Raw genomic sequence first — 21,207 nt, 5'->3', positions numbered from 1 at the left:
GCTTCACTGTTTCCCCCCACCCTTTATTGTCTAACTTTACAACTTTTAGTGACACTGTCGGATAAAGGTGTGCTAGACCAATATTGCCGTTGCACCCTTGCAAGCATTGCTCTGATGTTAAGGGCTACACTGCAACTCTGGAGCTTGGACAAGCAGTGAGACAGTGGACTGGTTAGCCTGTTTTAGGAACACGGGCATAGTTTTCTACACCTATGTATGGGTGTGGCCCACGGGTTCATTTTTAAAAAATCAATATATGAGCCAGATTTATTTACTGGTCATTTGATGGAGAGTGTCACTTTGATGACAAGGTTGGATGACCCATTGGAAAATTCAAACAAAGTAGAATCACTTGGAGGTCTTTAAGACTAGCTTTTCTTGCTGGATTTGTCTATCCAGCATAAATAATTAAGGAGATGCTATACAGTGCCAATCATCTCATCTGTCCAATGCTCAACATCATGTACAAGAGGGAAAAAGTAAGTGGTAGAGTCTGTTGGTGAACTATCATTGGGACAGCAACTGCCTTTGGAGCAAATTGTACTTATTTGCTTTCATCTCCATGTGGGAGAAAGGATATCTCCGAATTGTTAGAGTCGTCTGCATGTTTCTTTATCCTAGTGGATCCTGGAGATTATAGGGAAAAAGTGATCTTGTTAAAAAACAAAAGCCGAACCAGTTTCCCTTTTCCTCTCAGAAGGACATCTTGGTGAGAAATATGGAAGCTCCTATTACAGCATTTGAGCAGAGACCCATCAAAACAATTCTGATGGGTACTTCTAACCGCAGATTCCTTACCATGTGAATATCCCCTGGCTCCACATTGGATCCTGAGATTTTTTCTAGCAATTCCTTCCTTTCTCCTGCCCTGGAAGTGACATTGAAGTCCCATATAATTATCTCTCTTGCACACTTACTACAAATCCTTCCTACCAGCGCTTCGGGGGAAGATACAGAGCTTTTCTATAGTTGAGATCTACAAGAACTCTACTCTCTTGGATGCATGTTTTCTGAGCATGTTTCAGATAAAACAGAAGTGCAGAATTCTTCCGTTCATGGTTGGCACAGTTCCTTGAAGTGTTAAACGTACCAGAATGGATGATGTCTTTGAGCCTCCAGGTGTATTGTTACTTGTACGCGCATTTTCCGGTGTCACTGCCATCATCACAAAGTGGTAGCTGATGGAAAAACATATTGGATTTGGTGCACTACCTTACTTTGGTGCAGAAAATCTTTTTGGAGTCGACTGCGATGGTGTGGCCCTACCCATGCAGTCAAGGAGATCCACGTGTCTCCATATTTTAATTGACGCTGACCACATTGGACTCGCCAAACACCACAGAGTGCCTTCCACTTCTTGCTTGCAATCTGCCACACAGGCTCACTTTTTTCCCTGAGTAAACTTTCTTGGGCCCAGCCGGGAGGATGCAGCATATGAACACAATTCTCAGTACTATCCAGGAAAATGTTGTCCCTCTACGGGAGACATATGCTAAAATAAAAAAAATCATGAATCCTATTTCCGCTTGTGGTGGTTTTGCATGCTGTATCAGATTATGCATGAGATAGCTGCAGTAGAAAATTCGACCTCAGTTAAACCAATTCATTGGAGGCCTTTACAGTGCTATCAAAGTTTCCACTTTGATGAAGACCTTAGCTGGTGGGATGCCTCAAAAAACGTCCCTGTTGGAGAGACATTCTGGTCAGGATGGTCTCTGATGACATTTGTTGTTATTGTGTCTGTTACATTGGGACATTTTCCTGTACTTTGGAGTTAAAGACAGTCCAAGATAGAATTCCTCGAGTTAAGAGACCCGTAACTGTGGTTTTTTTTTCTTCTTCTCAGCTGCTCACGAGTGGGAACTGAAGCTGCTCATGGCATGTGAGCTTCAGAATCTTCTTGTTGGCCGCCAGTCAGGCCTGAAGAAAAATGTCAAATTGGATAATCTAAGCAGAATGACTTCTGAGACGCACAAGATCTGGGGGGACGCCATCCTTATGTATATGTCCCCCGTTCAAATCACAAGTGCACTTTTATCCTTTTTTGATGCGTTTTCTACACACATTAACTTAGAATTGAATTTGTAAGATCATGCCTGTCATCTGATCTGTCATTGCACCAACTAACAGAATTAACTGGAAAGTGCAGTCCAGATCACCTTGAATCAGAACACATAGATTTCATGAAATTTGTAGCCCATCAGTTTTCCTGATATTACAGCCCACTAAATCTGTCCTATAATGTGTTAATTTCTTAAACCAACAAACGTTGGCACAGCCAATGGGTCTCGCCTTTTGATCCATTTGGCTCTGCCAATGCTGTTTGCTGTGTAGTTGAATGAGACCTAACAACTGCTGGTTGACTATTGCCTTAAATACTGTTGCTATGACACTTTGGGTGTTGGAAAGAATTTGAGAATTGCTCATGATATAATTCTACCATGTGCTAACTTTGGCTAATTAAAATTGGTAGTAATGATATTATAGTTCGTAATTTTGAATCCACAAATTGGACACCTGTTTTTAAAAGTATAGATGAGAGCTGCCAGCTCTGTTTAGCGCCTCACTCAATACAAAAGAGTTTATTTTGGTAATGCACAAAGTGGCCTAATTGTCATAACCTAAAACTTAATTATTGAGGCCCTGAATGGGTGATTAACCCAATAATTTCTAACAATGGTCCCATATATTATTGGATGACCTTTTGTGCATAACCCAGAATATCATTCTGAGATGTTATGATGCTGTTGATAAAGCTGATATAGATTTAAGAAAATGTGTGCTTAATATTAGGACCATTTTTGCACTAAAACAAAAACGCTACACTTGACAGAACTCTATTTTTCTGTGCTTGATTCTGCTAGTCCTAAACTAGGCCCAACTTCTATCTTGTTTTCAATACATCCATGATAATGTGTGTGTCAGAAAACTTTGCCACTTTCACAGCTCTTTATGCCAGTAGCTATTAATTTGTGTGCCTTCCATTGAATTTTAACTAGTTCTGTATGGCCTTATCCGATGACATTAGGTCCGAATAGGCAATATTAATATTCAGTTACTGGATACTGTGAGAATAGTGGCAAAAGGTTATATTTTATAATTCTGAAATGTCATTTGTTTGGTTTTGCTCACCTTAAGGCTGAATGTGCATTGTCTAGTGACTTCTATTGTGAATATGTCTACAAAAACGGAAATATCTGGAGGTGAGTCAGTCTTATTCCTTCAACGTTAGAGGCTGAATCCTAGTTGGTTCGTCTTATGCTTTGTACTTGGAATAGTTTTGCCTTTACTTCATGTTCTGTACTGCTGTGTTTGATTAAGCTTTATGCTAATTCGCTATTCTGAGTTTCTATGCTTTACGATTAATTACTACTTTTTGCCTTGTGGATGGCACTTGAAATTATTTTAATAAATCTTCATGTATTACATTTTACTTATGGATTTGTTTCCTTGAACTGCTATTCATTGAATTTGTGTTTAGGGGCTTTTAGGGATACGTTGCCTCAGACAGGTTTGAACTTTAACAGTATCCCCGATTCTGAGTAGATGCCTTATCACAGTAGAAAACATCTACTCTAGCTTCCTTCCTAAAATTGACTCCTGTCCAGTCAGTTTGACTGGCACCATCTTGCCACGGCTACACTCCCTAACACCGATGGCCTTTCCAGAGCTGCACATCTTATGGAAGAAGGTAAAATCTGGGTCACCTGCCGACCCTCTCAGGTCTGACCTGTTTCTGAATCTTCAGAACTGCCTCTCTACACCGTCTCAAATTGATTAATCTTTTATTAACATCGGCATCTGTACCTAATTCCTGAAAGCATTATCCCAGTCCTGAAAAAAACGACTTTGGACGCTTCAGAACTGGAAAATGGCCGTCCTATTTATTTCCCTTTTGCCGTTCCTTGCAAAAGTAAGAGATTCGACCAACTTCTTAGAAGAAAATCACATTCTGAATATTTTCCAAAATGGTTTTAGGTCCTAGCACAGTACTGAGTCAGCTCTTCTCACAGTCATCGAGCAACTCTGCAGCGTCTTGGAAGAAGGCAGATCCTCTGTACTGATTCTACTCGACCTAAGTGCTGCTTTTGACATTGTTTGTCACAACATCTTGCTCCAGCGCTTGCGAAAGATTGGGGTTGGTGGCTCTGCTTTTACCTAGTTTAGACCCTTCCTTGGCGACCGCTCTTTTCAGGTAGTGTCCCCGCCTTTTAGCTCCAACTGGCACACTTTACATCAGAGTGTCCCCAGGGCTCCTCCCTGAGCACCACACTGTTTAACATCTACGTTCAGCCATTGACTGAGGTTGTGAAAGCTCTGGGCTTCGCATTGGTGTCTTATGCTGATGACATCCAGCTTGTGTTCTCTTTTTCTCGCACTCCTTCATCAGATCTGGCCAACTTCCAAAAAGGTATGAAGGCTGTTGCAGAATGGATGGTGGCTAACTATTTGCAACTTAATACTAGTAAATCGGAAATTCTTCTCGTAGGCAGGAACGTTCGTGCCTGGGAAGACCAAATGTGGCCTTCTCCCTTTGGGAATCTCCCCTGTCCCAAGTTGGTGGTTAAGAATCTAGGGGTTTGGGTCGGTATTGCCTAACCTTTGAAGCACAGGCGAAAACGGTGGAAGGCACCTGTTTTGGGCTGCTATGTGGGCTCAACCCATTCTGGGTTTTTTGATCCCCGCATTCGCCAAATCATCGTTCAGGCTGTTATCCTCTCCCGGCTGGACTACTGTAACATCCTTTTCCTAGGAGTAAATAAGCCTTTGATTAGAAGGCTACATTAGGCTCAAAATACAGCTGCAAGTTTGCTGTTTTCCCTTTATTTTTATTTTTCAGCTGCGGAAGCCATCTGCAAATTACACTGGCTCCAGGTTGATTCAGTTAAAGGCTCCGTGCACGGTCTATCCATGAGATCATCTTTCCTCAGGGGACCCCTATGTTATCCAATTTGTTGATTCTATACCTCCCATCTCAGTTTTTGCACTCTGCTGATCATAATTTAGCCTGTGTGCCATGTGTTAGAAGAGCAAGGGTGGGTGGTCGGTACTTTCGCGCTAAAGCCCCTGCCATATGGAATGCTCTCTTTCTTCCTTTAAGGCGCATTCAGAACCTCTTATCCTTTAGGTAATGGCTGAAGACCTGGTTGTTCACCATCTAAATATTATGCTGTTCCTCCTCCTTTTCCTCTAGCGCTTGGAAGCCTTGTCGCTGAGGCAGCCATGTGCTTTACAAATGGTGTAACATAACATCTGACAAGATAGCATAAACACTGTGTGATCAGTCCACGTAAAAAACTCAGAACGATTTTTTTTCGTCTATGTCTTTATGAATAATTGTAAAGGTAAATTGGTCGAGCATGTTGGCCAGACAGGGGTATGTATACCTTCTAATTTGCTAAGACTGATCATCGCTTTGCGATAATCCTCTTGCTTTAAAATCTTCAAGGGTTGGAATAAAAGGCTAGCTTCTAAAATTCTCATGAAGAATGGCTTAAAACATGGCTGTATATTAGCTCCTCTTTTTTTTTTAGTTGATCATCATGATCTACCAGCCCAACTTTCCAACATTAAGAACTTTCCTCCCAAAATTGCTTCTCAAGATCTGCATGTTCTGTTGTACGCAGATGACGTTATCTTGGATTTCACCCCAAATGGTACTCAAAGTAATTTGAATACTTTATATGTGTATGCTGGGGAAGACTATTTGAAAATAAATATTGTAAAGAGTAAAGTGATACCCTTCAGAGGAAAGAACAATTGCCACTCTTTCAATTGGAACTTTTGCAGAATTCCCTTAGCGATCATAAAAATATACACTTACTTGGGTAGAGCCGTCACATAGAATTTAGAAAATAAGTAGCATCTATTACACATTGTGGATACGGCTATAGCCTACACAGTAGGATTGACTAAATCTATAATTCTTCTGGAAGACACCATTTTAAGTTATTAGAAATGTCTATGGTAAAAATTCTGCCTATTTTATCTTACTCACTTGAGTAGATTCCCCTTGTTAAATGGTCATCTTTGAACTTTTACGAAGGAAAGATTCTCCGTATATTACTCCCTCTATCTGCTGACTTTAACCACTTGGTCTGGGCCTGCCTGGCCCCCTCACCATACTGGCAGCGGATACAGCATGAACTCTCGGCGGTCCTGGGGCAGGGCCTTGAGCTAATCCCCGGGGTGGCCCTACTGGGCATTGTTGACTAGCTTGGTGGCCCCCGGGCTGACCGTATGCTGATAGGTATTGCCACACTGGTCTGTAAGTGAGACATTGCCCAAAGATGGAACTCCCCAAATGCCCATTAACTGGCAGAATGGAGGACAAGGGTTGACTGGTGCAGCCAATTGAAAATGCCCATCTATGCCACACGAGGCTGCCCACAAAAACACAAGATATGGGGACTGAGGAGCTTATTATGGTTTGGGGATGTGATTGATTAAGCGGTCAATTGTAACTAGATGGTGTTGTGCAGATGTAAATGTCTTTTATGTGCTGGATTCCAAAACGTAGTAAAAATTTGTCATAAAAACAAATGACTCCCTCTTAGTCATACAATCCCCATACAAACATTGTGCTAGGAATTCGCAATTGCTAGTGCATCCACTCTAGCTATGGCAAATCTGGTTAGGTGGACCTATACATGCTACTGACAGCACTCTGAAAAATATGTTAAAGTGGGAAACCTTTGGTGCATGTACGAAAGATTACATGATTAATGCAAATCTTTAAAAGTTATTTTCCAGATGTGGTCTCCTGCTCAACTTGGGCTATTCTTAAAAATGCAACTCGTAGGCTTAGTTATTCCAGCGATACCACCCTCTGTTTTTCCTTAAAAAATATACAAATCTCACCATGAAATTATCGCCTATAAGTAGATTAAAAAAATAACTTCTTTTCACTTTGGATCATAGTGTCAGAAGAACAATTGTAATGCTCAGATTTGGCATTTTGCCTTTGGACATCTACAGAGGGCTTTGGTCTGGTACCAGAAACACAGTCAGTACTTGTGATCTTTGACATGGCTTCATACAGTACCTAAAGAACGCACTCTATTTTTGTCCTAATGTGACTGTTGTTGAAGCTAGGAAACGTTATATACTTACGTTGTTATTGAAATGTAATTTAACAAAAGTGGATAAACTGATTGAGTTGGCCAAATTCCCAACAAATGAGTTTGTGTATCCTAATGTATTTACATTTTTTTACAACTTTTTTTTAAACTAATATAATTACAAAAGTGGTGGTGCATGACCTGGAGCATGCTGTCCATTTCCTCAAAGCAGATGTGGTAGTAATAAACATTTCACTTCTCCACTGTGTTTTAAACGTAATATGACAATATCATATATATTGATTGTACTTTAGTAATATCCTTTATTTATGATTGTGTGCAAACTCCTTTTAAAGAGCTTTGTCTCCTCTTTTAAAAATATATTTATGATATAATGAGACTGTTAAACTGTTTTTAAATTTGTCTGTTTTTATATTGTTGATCTCAGTAGAGGTCCAAATGAAGGAATTAACACTTAATCGAGCCTGTTTACGAGTGTGTGTTCTACATCTTTATTTGATAATCAGATAGCATTGTAAACTGAACGGGATATTGCATCTTTTCTTACCAAGAGGAAAAACATCAGTTGTATCCTTTATCCAGCTTTTTGGTGATAGCTATTTCCTTCACCACACTGAAGAGCTGCAGAAAGTTTTTCAAGAGTGGCTGTGTAATGGTTTGGATTAAATCTAAAACAGCCTATTGGGCATGAAGATATTTAGTTAGTTATGAAGTTAATATTCTTGTTGAATTTCAACGTACTAATCAAGAGACTGAGATACAACAGCTAGGGCATTCACTTTAGATGCTATTTAGAGGATTTTCTGTGCTCGATATTTGCGTAGTGACAATATGGTCGTCACTGTGTACTTTTAACAAATATTTTTGTTTGGGCTCTGAAGAACAAATCTCTGTTTAGTTGTTTTGTCCTTCAGCAGTTCTTCATCAAAAGCATTGTTCATTCTCCGTTTCTTAGTTTCTTTTCCTTCTTATGCCCCTATTTTGAGAAATGTGCAGGATGAAATGGTACTAACATTTTAGGTAGATAATATTTTTCTGATGGGTACTTTATTTTTTTGTATTTTTGTATCGCTCTCCTGCGTCCTCTGCTCTGAGGCTATAATACATTTTTGTAAAGTTTTTCTGGTACGATTTGACTTGCTCCAGTCTTTCTCTTTTGGCTTCTATAGGGTTAGGTAGTTAGTTTTGTTTTGTGTCACGAGTGCATGCAGTGCCTTTTTGTAGCACTTTTAGGGGTGGCAAAAGCAGATTTTATTATTTTTATATTTTATTAACGAGTTTTATATAACTCTAGCCTGACCCGAGGGTATCGGAGCGCCTCACAACAGTTTTTGAGCAATATTCAAACAATAAGCAGTATTCTACATATAAGTTGGGCAGTCCAAGTGTGCTGAGCAGCATTGAGGTAGTCCGTGAGTCCTGAGATAACCTCATAGAGTGCACGTTGTCTTGGGGTTGAACCAATTAAGGGGGGGTGGCAGTTGGGGGTCGAATAGCAAGGAGGAGGTAAGTCTTAGAGCTACAATGTCAGGAAGAGACGACGAGCAGGGGATAGCATTTTGATGGCAGCTATCAAGTCGGGAGGCAGCAGTTGTGTAAAAGGACTTTAAGTTGTTTTGGGGATTTTGTGAAGGACAGGATAGTCCTGATACCGACTGGGATGGTGTTCCAGATTTTCTGTGCTTTTCCGGCAAAGGACCGTGCAGCAGTTTTTTGTTTGTGTGTTTTCATGGGAATGAGTAGTAGGGTACTGGAGCTCCTGAGGTTCCTTGTCTGATCAGCCCTCTTCAGCCAATTACTCAAATCCTTGGAAATCATTGTTCTTGTAATTTCTTGCCCGAAAGGAGGTGAATTGAAATGTATTTCTACCTCGAGAATTAGAATTACTTCTCGATTAGTGATCTGTACGAAAACAGTGTACTGATTTAAAAGAAAATTAGTGAAGGCAATTAACTTTTTGAAGTTCATTGAAATTCATGAGGTATGGCAAGCACAATATGGGGGAAATATAATTAGCGCTTCCTAGGAGCTTGCACCCTGTTCTATGGACCACTCTGCTGCTTAATATAAGTTCTGTCCTTCAGATACTCCCCTGTTGGATTTATCTTGAGCAGGGGTTGTCAGGTGAAGAGAGGGGTAAGTGTCCAAAGTACTCCCATGGATGCCTTTGTTGGTTAGACAGGGGAATTTATAGGTCATTTCAGGCAGTATTAAGGAGCCACTTTTTTCAGGGTTGGTGATTGGAGTCAAACATGTTCTTATCAGCTACCAATGTGGCACTCTGCGTCACTAAAAGCCTGGAAGGTTGATATTTCAGCCTTTCAAAATAGCATGAATTGGTACAGTTTGGTTTAGAGATGTCTTCTTGGATGGGTGATGAAAGGGAATTAGGAAGTGGTTGTGTTGATCTGTACTGGCAAAGGACTTTAACTAGATATTGAGATTTTTTTTAATTAGGTGTAACTCCTCACCTGCAACTGTGGTTGTTTGACTGAGCCAGCATGAGTGGCACAGTTTGAATGGAATGGATGCTGGTGTTTTTTGAGATGAGGGACAGCAACTTTTCTTTGTTCCATTGGTTTTCAGGTAACCTCTCGTATTTCTTAATTTAGTGTCAGACAGAATGCATTATAGTGCATAGTATTGGTTTAGACTAATGATGATGCTTAATTTAGGAGTAAGAGAAAGTTGTGAACAACTGTGATGTGCAGAAGAGGCAGAGGTAGGTATTTAAGATTTTTAGGAACATAGGTGTTCTTCTCTTCACAGTGCATGTTAGCCTTTCTGGATTTAGAGAGGACGTACAAAGCAGTTTCAGGCACTTACTAAGCTTCCACACTCATGCACTGTATACCTTTATCCTGCTTTTACTTTTTGTTTGGCACGTTATTTCTATATTTAGAGTTACGGAAACTAGATAATGAAATGGAGAGTCTAGAGACATTGCCAGATGAAATACAGCCAGAACAAAATCCTGAATTGTATGTGCACCCCACAAAACGAAAAGTTAAAGGAATAAAACAAACCCACACATGCATGGTGAAATGGGAACAACAGTAATAATAGCTAGGTTATTTGTTGAGATTTTTAAGGAGAAGAAAAGCAAATCTGGGAAAGGGGTTCATGTATGGGAAAGGTCATGTAGCAAAAGACCGGATAGTATCCATATGTTTTACATTGTGTGAACATTTCACATGCTTTCAAAAAGTCATAACATTGTCTAAAGCATGTAATCCATGCCCACAATATCAGAGGAAAGGTTAATTAAATAAAAGGACTAGATTACTCTCATTAAGGGTCATCGTTTGTACCATTTAGAAGCCTAGGTGCTGTACATAGGTGACAATTGTTTTCTGGGGCGTTTAAATGCTCATATTGGTTGTTTGGCCCACCAGCCAGATGCCACAAGCAGCATTTTGGATTTGTGGATGTCCCACCTTCCACCTTTAGTAGACTGCCAGGGCTCTCCTCTAGTCCAGATACTAGCCAAATATCTGCACCTATCCTGTCATTGACGTTAGGTAGGATGTGTGTGCGTGATTGCTGGTTCGAGTCCTAGACAAGGTGCACAAGAATATAGGGAGCTTTGTAGGAAGCTGAGAGTCCACAGACGTTCCTGCTCCGGTCCCTCTCCATACCTTTATTCCTCAAAACTGATATTACTTAACAAGTCTATAAAATCTTTTACACTTCATCAAAAAATAGAGTTAGTGTTGACTCAGGCAAGCCTTCACATATTTAAAGTGATTAGGAATATAGCCTGCTCCTTATATTTCTGCGTTCGTTCTGTAAGCCTTTTGACAATTTAGTATTGGCTCCATAGGGCATCACATCAAACTGCCTTTACAGAAGTCAGTGTTTAGTTAGTCACAACGGTGTTTCTCATGAAATCCTTAGGAAATGCAAAGATTAATTTAAGACAGTCTGACCTATTGGTAAATAAGGGTATTTCCCTGCAGATCAGCTCTAATAAAGTTCGGTTGGACTGGGTTAATCCTACTGGTCTTCATCAGGCCCCTTCGGACCCTCATCTCAGAACATTGAGTCAAGTGGGAATACACAGCTGAATTAGCACTGATTGAGGAGGAGACCAACAACTTCCTTTTATTTAGGATCTTTATTCAAAATGTGTCTAATTGTACTTAATAATTACGTGAGGGCGAGTGTGGAAGGGCCGGGGAGAACTGTCAGGACTTGGATGGAACAGCATCTAATATTATGCAGCACTAGAAAACTTATTTGGCTAAATTTTTAAATATAGCTTCATAGCCTGCTGCTGAGGGCTATGCAGGTTGTTAAAGGCCCTAGACCTGAGTTCTAGGTCTGAGCCGCAGGTGAGGGTCTATACCGAGGGAGAGGGCCTTTAACAACCGGTATAGCCCGAGGCAAAAGGACTTTAAGGCTATTAGAGCATTTCACCTTCTAAAGGTAGAATGTTCTAAATTAAAAAGGGAATAACAGGAAGACAAACATAGGAATGTCAGAGCTTGGGGCTTACACCAGCCATTATAAGCGTAGATCAAATCATGGTCTTCAAAAGAGCTCAAAACATTCCAATGTTCTAATATGCACCAATGCATCCTAAGAGAATGCATCTGACGCACATCTCAGTGGCTGAAGCCTATAAAGTGATTTCAAGATATTGCAGGGTACTTTGTTAAAACCTATAGCTCTGCAGATCGTTATTACCTTTACGGTGTCTGGATGTACAGCTTGTAACACCTTATCAAGTTAGGCCACCTGAGAAAAAGCGCAGCGTGTTCTATTAATGCTTACTGTAAGCTGGATATATCGGTGTGTCGGGAAATTGCTTACTGTAAGCTGGCTATATCGACGTGTCTGGAAAATCAAATCCCCACTGACTGAAGGTGTGGAACACTGTGATGCTCTTTTCTTGAACGGTATCTGTGTGATGTCCTGGGACTTGGGTTTTGCGGTTGCTTTGCCAGTCCTGTGTTTTGCTATGAAGATCTGATTGCCTTGTTTGTGTTTCTCTTCTATTAGGTGGAGGCATTGACTCACCAGCCCAGAGCCACCACCGTGCATGCTGTGCGAGATTCTGAACTGGCCAAGTTGCCTGAGGGAGCCCTCTCATCTATCAAACGCAAGTACCCTCAGGTGAGGAAGATGGCTCAGGGTAATTTTGACTTTGAATGAAACAGGTGCATAAGTATTTTGAAACTTCTTAAGGCATGTTAGAACTCCGAGAGCCCAAATGAAACACCTTGGCCAGGTTTGCTTTTGATATGTGTTTCTGAAGAAAACACAGTTGAACTAGTGGACGTTGTCAAGCAGTGATTTATTTTAATTAAAACACACATGCATACTCTCATCTGTATTCATACTTACTGCTTAACATCATTTAAGATTTGCCACAATCCAATCTCTTTTATTAAGGACGAGAAATATTCTTGAAACAAGTGTCTAACTGATCTGTAGTTGCCAGGTCGTGACTTTGCACATTTCAAATACATTTGCGTCACTACAGTCATTGAATGCTAAACCCAATTTGAAAGATTGTTCCAAACTTAAGTGTAGGTGTGTGGTCAAAAGTATCCTCCATTACTTAACCACTTGTGTAGATGCAATGAGGCCATCCATTTTTCATTGTGTATTACCTTAAACTATCTTTGTATGTATTTGTGTGAAACATAGTTGAGTGAACTGTATTGTTCTTTGTCCCCAATGTATGCCATGGCTTGCCTAATATTCCGAAGGTGTTAAGGCATCTATCCTCTAGATGAAGCTGCAAACAAAGCACTGTATTGTTTTGCCTGTCACCACAATACCATTTTCAGACTATGGGTCACAGATGCAATTCTGTTAACAGCAGAGTGTCACTAAGCTGTGTGACTCACTGTCCATTGTCTCGGATACAACTCAGTGGACTCTCAAGAACAGGCAATTGGTACAGCACTGAACTCATTATGTATGGTTGACACCTTTGAGCCTAAGGGACGCTTACCTCAGCGTTTATTTCCCCATTGTGCCGCAGCTATAACGTTGATGCTCTTGTCTCGTAGTACACTACCAAAGAGAACATCTGATGGAGACTTCTAGCTGCAGACCTTAGAATAATCCCCATGTGTCAGACTGGATCTAGACGATTTTCAAACAGTACCCCATACGTGCTGGTGGCCTTGTTTGACTTCGGCATCTTTCATGCAAGAAGTGATGTGTGTGATACTTATATAGTTACCACCTCGGCAAGATGACATCAGTTCTTTTTTTTCTGTGCAAGATAGTGCTAATCTGATCTGAGCTACACCTCAGTCACTTTTCGACTGGCTTTTTAAACATTTTATCAACCTTTTTTGAGGATTTTCTCCTGATATGATGGTCTGTCAACCAAGAAACAGGCTGGTTTCAATCCATGTGGGGCCTGTCACAGGCAGATGTCGGTGGCAGACCCCACTTGGTTTGTTTGTGGTGTTTAGAGCGGGCCCACAACTCTAAGACCTGTGGGGACTGCTGTACCGTGCATCCCATGGCTCTAAAGGAGCGATCCATCATGCTCCTCGCCACCTGATGTCAGTTGACGTCATGACGTTTGTGGTCCCGTCCGCTCGGAAGGTCCCTGGACTGTTTGCAAAGCCCTTCAAATCGTTTGTTGTCACAATCCAAGTCGTCGGGAATGTCGCACAAGAAGACAAAGAAGTCTATACGTCTTCATAAACCTTGGCTGCGGCTGAGGAAGAATTATTGCTACACTGTAGCTGAAGAGAGCTGATTGGGGGATTCAGCCGCAAGGGGCTCTCATACTTTGATTGTGACAGATTTGATCTGTGAATTTGCGTGTACCTTGGTTTGAAGTTATCCTACAGTTCGCTCCCCTGATTTGAATTTGCTGTCCAGAATGCTTGACTGTACACATGCATTAAATGGAGCCTTTCCCCCACAGATGAGGAGCTGGCTGGCCTTCGCTGTCTTCCAATTTCAGCATTAAATGCCTTCAGTGGTGATTGCAAGAACCCAGGTTGATCTCATTTCACAGGCCTGTCTTGATGAAGACCCTCATTTGAGGTTCTAACTGGCCTTCCCCCAGTTTTTGGGTCGAAACTTCAACAGTCTGGATGTAATAGATTATCCATTGAGAGGCAACATTGATTTGAGCAGTTGTCTCTACGTAGTGAAACAAAATTGTAGTGCTTTAGGAAGATGTATAGACAGACTTGATTCTAAAAGAAATTTTAATATGTTTTGTTATGTTGTTCTTCATCTGTAAACTCATGCACAAGCACTTTTTCTGAGCACTTTGTTGCACACCTTTGGCACAACCTTTGTATGTAAATATTGAATGATTATTACTAATTTGGAATATAGTTGAATATTCTTCACATTCAATTGTAATGTTTTGTGTGATATAAACTTTTTTGTACGCCTTCCCTCTGCTGGTTCTACACTCACCCCACCCCTGATGATTGGGGTATTAGGCTTAGTTGTATTCCCTCAGGATATGTTAATTGAGTAAACTTGTCCTAACCAATTATTGTGTGTATTACTTTGTACCCAGGTCCCACAAACGTATGGGTTACCCCATTACTATATAACCACTTATTTATTTGATAGACCTGGAGAGGGAGACCAATGGATGGGGTTTATGGACCCTTATGGATGCCAACTCCCTGAAGAACAAGAGGTGTGAGGAGGTGGTGGAGGTCAGTGGGTTAGACACCTCACCCGACACTGACCTGGTCTCTCCTCCCACCTATGCAGGGGGGAGCCTCTTGTGCGATGGTGGTGCGTAGGGCGACTGAGGTTTGGACCTTCAGTTGCCCACAGTGGAAGTCAAGATGAACATCTTGACAGAGGTGCTTCAGCCGAGACGTTACCCATCTGAATCCCTTCTCCCATTCAATGAAGTACTTACAGATGTTTTACTTGGGGCCTGGGCCAAGCCGTGTCCAGGGGCTCCTGTGCATTGTAAAATGTCCCACCTCCATCGCACTGCTCCTGGGGATACCAGTTTCCTCACCCAGCACCCCATCCTTGAGAACTTGGTGGCCGAGCGTCCATACGCAGGAATAACCCTGATGCATTCCCTACCACTTCACCGTATATGGATTCCAAGAGGTTGGACAACTCTGGAAAAATAATGCTATTTGTTCCCAGCCTTGCACTATGGTCAGGGAACACTGCCTACCTTTTGGGCCATTATTCCCATATGATATGGGACTCAGTTGCGCAAGTGCTGCCTATTGTCTCGGAGGAGGCCCAAGCCATACTCTCTTAGGCTATTTCTGATGAGCGAGATGCATCAAAGTTCACCATAATGTGTGGGTTTGACACAACCGACTCGGTGGGCAGAGAGATTTCTCCTTCAGAGGCCTTGTGCCACCACACCTGGCTGAGAGCAACTGGCTTTTCAGGGGATGTCCAATCTTCCCTCATGGACATGCCCTTCAATGGCTCTTACCACCCCGGCAGCTGTTGTCTTCAAGCGTCTTTAGTTTACCCTACGAGTAATATGGGCATCCAGTGGAAGGCAGGATATGCCATTACCTGCCCCACTGGTGGTCAGTGACATCAGGATGCTAGTTTTTCCCCATTTCATCCAAAGGGGCTACTCCCTCTCTCTTTGTGACTACCTCACCCCCCATGCTACCTTATTACGATTGGCCGACTGAGTACCCTCTCGCCTTGCTCTGTCAAGAAGCCCTGCATCTCTGTTCATGGCTGGAACATCATCGCATTTTCCTGCTGGTTCAACACCTGGTAGGCTCCCTAAACACCAGTGAACAAACTCTGCGTAAGATGCCCTAGGGCATCATGAATCGCATCTCTATCTGGAAGTGGTGCAGAGTCTTTTTCAGAAGTGGGGGGAGTCTTGGTTAGATCTATTCTCCAATGCAGAGAACATGCAATGTCAGCAAATTTGCCCACTGAAGCGTCCAAGGTGACTCTCGCTTGGAGACGCTGAAGCTCCGGCCTCCCATACGCCTTTCCTCCAATACTACTGCTGCCCATAGTACTCAAGAAGATCAGGAACGACCAGTCCCAAGTCCTTCTTGTTGCTCCGGATTGTGCATGGAGAGACTGGCATCCTGAGCTGTTGTGCATAACCATCGGTCCTCCGCTCAGGCTGCCTCTTCGAGAGGATCTTCTGTCACAGCAGCAGATAATGGTTCTCCACCCAGAGGTGCGCATTTTCCATCTTAATGCATGGAGATTGAGCAGTGACAGTTGACAGCTGTCAACCTTCCTCCCGAAGTCTGTAATGTTATTCTAGCAGCCAGGCACCCCTCTACCAAGTTGGTATGCCTACTGTTAGGACAAGTTTGTGTCATGGTGTGTTTTACTGCAATGTTGACCCCTTTCTGCACTTCTCAGCCAGGTAAGGTTGAATCCAGTGGCACATCATACAAGGGGCCTATGTCTGGACATACCCATCCCAGTTAGGGAAAAAAATGCTACGGCAACAAATGATGGATTTAGGCCCAGACTCCCTTACCTTTGGTGAATGTTTGTCATTGTCCAGCATTCTGTTCATAAATTGTTGTTCTTGCATTTGTCACAGTGAGTGGGACGGGTAAGCCCAGACATGGGTCCCATGGTCTTCATGGCACTGGAGTCAAGCTAGACTGGCTGGTGAGGGGTGATACCCCGAACCCATCCCAGGATGCTTGTTTCCGGTCCAGAGAGGACCTGGCCTGGCAGTTCGGGCTGGACTGTTCCCATGGGGAGCAGGATCAAGACTGATTTGCATATGGCTGGGTTTAAGCTGGAATGGCATGGGGAGCAAATGACGATGTATTTAGGCTCACATCTATGTACTGGGGTGTATGTTTGACATTGTTCAGCATTCTGTCCATCAATTGTTTTTTTTACATGGTTATGTGTAAGGCAGCGGATGTCCTTGACCTCCAGCTACCCACCTTGGAGGTAAAAAACGATGTCCTTACGGAAGTTCTTAAGCCTTGGCAGAGAACTACTGAGCCCATCTTACTGTTTAACGAGGCCCTTACCAATGCCTGGTTGAGGGCATTGGCCAAAACTTGCTCTTCTCATTCCCAACCACTTAACCCGATAGGGAGTTCAAACGATTGGAGACGTTCTGTAAGAGTTTTTTCTCATTCACTAGCTTTTTGCTTAGATCAGTAAATACCATCTTCCTGCTCTGGCGCTGTGCTCACTCACTGTGGGAATCTGGTGGGTCAAGACCTACCAGTATGCGCTGAAGATCTCTAACCAGTCCTCACCCAGCCCATACAGGACGGTTGTGACCTGGCCAAGTTAAAAAAACACTTATTTCACTGGACGGGCCATTGGCACGAGTGTCTTTATCTGCAGCCACTCTTGGCTGCCGTTCACCAGTTTTTCAGGTGATGTCAAGTTGTCCCTCATGGACTTAGTGTTCAACAGAACTTGCCTGTTTGAGGACAAGGCAGACTCTGATCTGGAGTCAGTCATGGTGAGCAGGGCCACAGCATGCTCCCTGAACTCATCTGCCTCACTTCGTCAGCTGCATCAGCACTACTGCTACTTTTGCAACTTTCAAGGGAAACAAGGAAGGCTTGGGTCTATATACTAACTGACCTAGACCACTCAAATTCAAACAACAAGAAACATTGGCCAGGAAGATAGATTATGAAGACAAAATCTAGTACCACTTATCCAATCGATCTAAGCGGACAAACTTTTCATTTAGTATTTTTTACTCAGTTATTCATTTTCAAAAGCAGCGTTCATAAATGTCTGAAGAATGATACCATTTCAGTAGCAAAATTCACATCAAAATACAATATTCAAAACACAAATTAGACAATCACTGTGAATGAAACATATTTACATTTACACAATATATACAAAAACAGACAAAAAAATGCCTTTCTTCATTCATTGTTTAAGGCACCAGTCCTGATATAAAACCAACAGACAAGCAAGGGGCTGTTTCGTATTTTTGCTAGCCTGCTTGCTTGATTGTGCTGGAACCTAATGACTACTAGGGTCAGAACTCTGGTAGATTTTATCTACAATTAGCATCCTGGTTTGCCCTTCCTGAATCTTGTTCCAGCATCGAGTCAACGCGTTTCGAATCCACGTATTATTGAGGGGTTCTCCTCAGGACCTGGACTGGGGAACTGTCCTGTACTGTGAAATATAAATGAAATAAACGTGTAAGAACAACTGATCCCTTATATGATTTCCATAGGATTACCTCTATCCTAACTGAAAATACCTGAAATGTAGCCTTGACGGAGCAACAGTATGTTCTCTCTCGGGGGCACTGTAATTCTGTATTTCTGCAGATATACAAAGAATGTGTCAACCATGCCTCGCTTTGCTACATTGTTCTCTTTTAAGAAACTCGGACAATTGTGCGTGATAAGCTTTCCTACCTTGGGGTTGGCACTAAAAAGGAACTTTGTTCAATTTGAGGATGATCTGTTCCTACAGATCAAAGGAACCGCGATGGGGTGTCCTTTTGCGCCGGAAATGGCGATACTGTATATGGCGCAATACGAGGATAAGTTCGTATATAATAACAACCCCTACCACCAACATATAAAACAGTGGCTACGATACATCGACGACGTGTGGTGTATCTGGGAAGGATCACCCACGTCATTGGAAAATTTTCATCAGTGGCTGAACAATCACAGCCCCGACATCAAATTTAGCCTCACGTATGATTGTAAATCCCTTCCATTTTTGGATGTCGAAAAGTACACCCCTGATGGTCTGATGTCCTCTCTCTATCTGAAGAAAACGGATAAGAACAATGCCCTGCACTTCCGCAGCTACCACCCAAGAAATCTGAAAAACAACCTCCCCTATGGACAATTCCTGAGGGTGAGACGGAATTGTTCAAGGGTTGAAGAGTTTGAATTACATGGTGAAGCTCTGTGCCAAAAGCTACAGGAAAGAGGGTACCCACGGAAATTGGTCAAACATTCGATGAAGAGGGCCCGTTGGACACCTAGAGAACATTTGCTTCAAAAGAAAAACAAATCGCCTACGGAACGATGGTCTGTGTTTCCACATTCGGCCCCTACACACAATCTGTCCAGAAAATCATTCGCAATCACTGGCACTTGGTGGAAGATGCCATCCCCCAGGTGGGCAAACCACTGTTTGCATTAAAGAAAAATCTCAGCATTGGCTAACAAATAATGTCCACACGCCCACTGGTGAAAAAGACTGTCCAGAGTACAATCCTAGGGGCAGGTCCTGTTATAGGACATCACAAATGCGGAACCTGCTCGGTATGTGACACCACTGAAGAGGGCACATTGTTCAGTGATGGCAAAATATTTTGGAGACACAACGTGTTTACAAACTGTAAATCTAAATACATTGTATATGCCATCAAGTGCCCATGCCAGCTAATATATATTGGGAAAACGACGCAGGAAGCGCGACAAAGGATTGTCCAACACCGATCCAGAATAAAGAACAAGGTAATGTCTGCCTCACTTGTTTCATTTTTTGGAACATAAACATGGCCCAAATTAATTCAAATGGACTATTTTGTCAGCCATAAAAATCGCCCCAGGTTCTGGAGGTGATCCTGATTTGCAACTATCACGCAGGGAGGTTTTTCTGATTTTGAAATTCAACACTACCCATGCGGGCCTGAATGAACTATCTGAGTTGAGTAATTTAAGATAAGAATGGTGCCCACGATAATTCTATCTGAATCTCAAACTTTGGAGTCGATAATGCCTTCACACAGCAATTGAACGGAATATACCGCCTGCACTACAAGGACCAAGTGCCCCGGGAAGCAAAGCCGCCGTAAACAGCCTCTCGCGCTGTTGTTAAAAATCGACAAGTCTGGTCGCGCGGGCTGACGACGTACGCGGAAGCCACGAGTGGAGAGAGACACGGATTGCCGAACTTTGAGCGGACGTAGGTGTCAAGCGTGTGGATGTATTCTTCGTATGAACTTGGCTAGCGATGAAAGGGTCTAAAAGGTGTTTCTCATATTACACCCACAGGCCCGGCAGGACATGAAGTAACACTCCCGCCTCCATCGCGATTGAATCGCGCCCCCTCCGCCTATGAGGTATGTGCAAGTTGTGCCCCAGACGAGCCGTGTGTAAGATATATCGAACACAATCTTTTCAATCGACGCTCCATTTTCATTCACAGCACACAGTATCAGGCATCATCCCTAGAAGCTGTAATCACCAAAGAACATCTCTACCCCAAGGTAGGAAAGCTTATCACGCACAATTGTCCGAGTTTCTTAAAAGAGAACAATGTAGCAAAGCGAGGCATGGATGACACATTCTTTGTATATCTGCAGAAATACAGAATTACAGTGCCCCCGAGAGAGAACATACTGTTGCTCAGTCAAGGCTACATTTCAGGTATTTTCAGTTAGGTTAGAGGTAATCCTATGGAAATCATATAAGGGATCAGTTGTTCTTACACGTTTATTTCATTTATATTTCACAGTACAGGACAGTTCCCCAGTCCAGGTCCTGAGGAGAACCCCTCAATAATACGTGGGTTCGAAACGCGTTGACTCGATGCTGGAACAAGATTCAGGAAGGGCAAACCAGGATGCTAATTGTAGATAAAATCTACCCGAGTTCTGACCCTAGTAGTCATTAGGTTCCAGCACAATCAAGCAAGCAGGCTAGCAAAAATACGAAACAGCCCCTTGCTTGTCTGTTGTTTTTATATCAGGGCTGGTGCCTTAAACAATGAATGAAGAAAGGCATTTTTTTTGTCTGTTTTTGTATATATTGTGTAAATGTAAATATGTTTCATTCACAGTGATTGTCTAATTTTTGTTTTGAATATTGTATTTTGATGTGAATTTTGCTACTGAAATGGTATCATTCTTCAGACATATATGAACGCTGCTTTTAAAAATGAATAACTGAGTAAAAAATACTAAATGAAAAGTTTGTCCGCTTAGATCGATTGGATAAGTGGTACTAGATTTTGTCTTCATAATCTATCTTCCTGGCCAATGTTTCTTGTTGTTTGAATTTGAGTGGTCTAGGCCAGTTAGTATATAGACCCAAGCCTTCCTTGTTTCCCTTGAAAGTTGCAAAAGTAGCAGTAGTGCTGATACAGCTGACGAGGTGAGGCAGATGAGTTCAGGGAGCATGCTGTGGCCCTGCTCACCATGACTGACTCCAGATCAGAGTCTGCCTTGTCCTCAAAC

General features: G+C 42.3%; 1 protein-coding gene across 4 annotated transcripts in view; it reads left to right on the top strand.

The window, feature by feature from the left end:
- Nucleotides 1-21,207, top strand: part of PNPLA7 (patatin like domain 7, lysophospholipase) — a 1,524,034-nt gene that overhangs the window by 653,172 nt on the left and 849,655 nt on the right. For all 4 annotated transcript variants that reach the window (XM_078642105.1, XM_078642108.1, XM_078642106.1 and 1 more), the window contains one exon: nt 12,087-12,200. In XM_078642105.1, the coding sequence (XP_078498231.1) occupies nt 12,087-12,200 (114 nt within the window). The remainder of the gene's footprint in view (nt 1-12,086; nt 12,201-21,207) is intronic.

Source organism: Lissotriton helveticus, chromosome 5_1 (genome assembly GCF_964261635.1).
Source record: "Lissotriton helveticus chromosome 5_1, aLisHel1.1, whole genome shotgun sequence".
NCBI classification, from domain to species: domain Eukaryota; kingdom Metazoa; phylum Chordata; class Amphibia; order Caudata; family Salamandridae; genus Lissotriton; species Lissotriton helveticus.
Note: the sequence above shows the minus strand (reverse complement) of the source record. Positions and strands in the feature narration are given on the sequence as shown.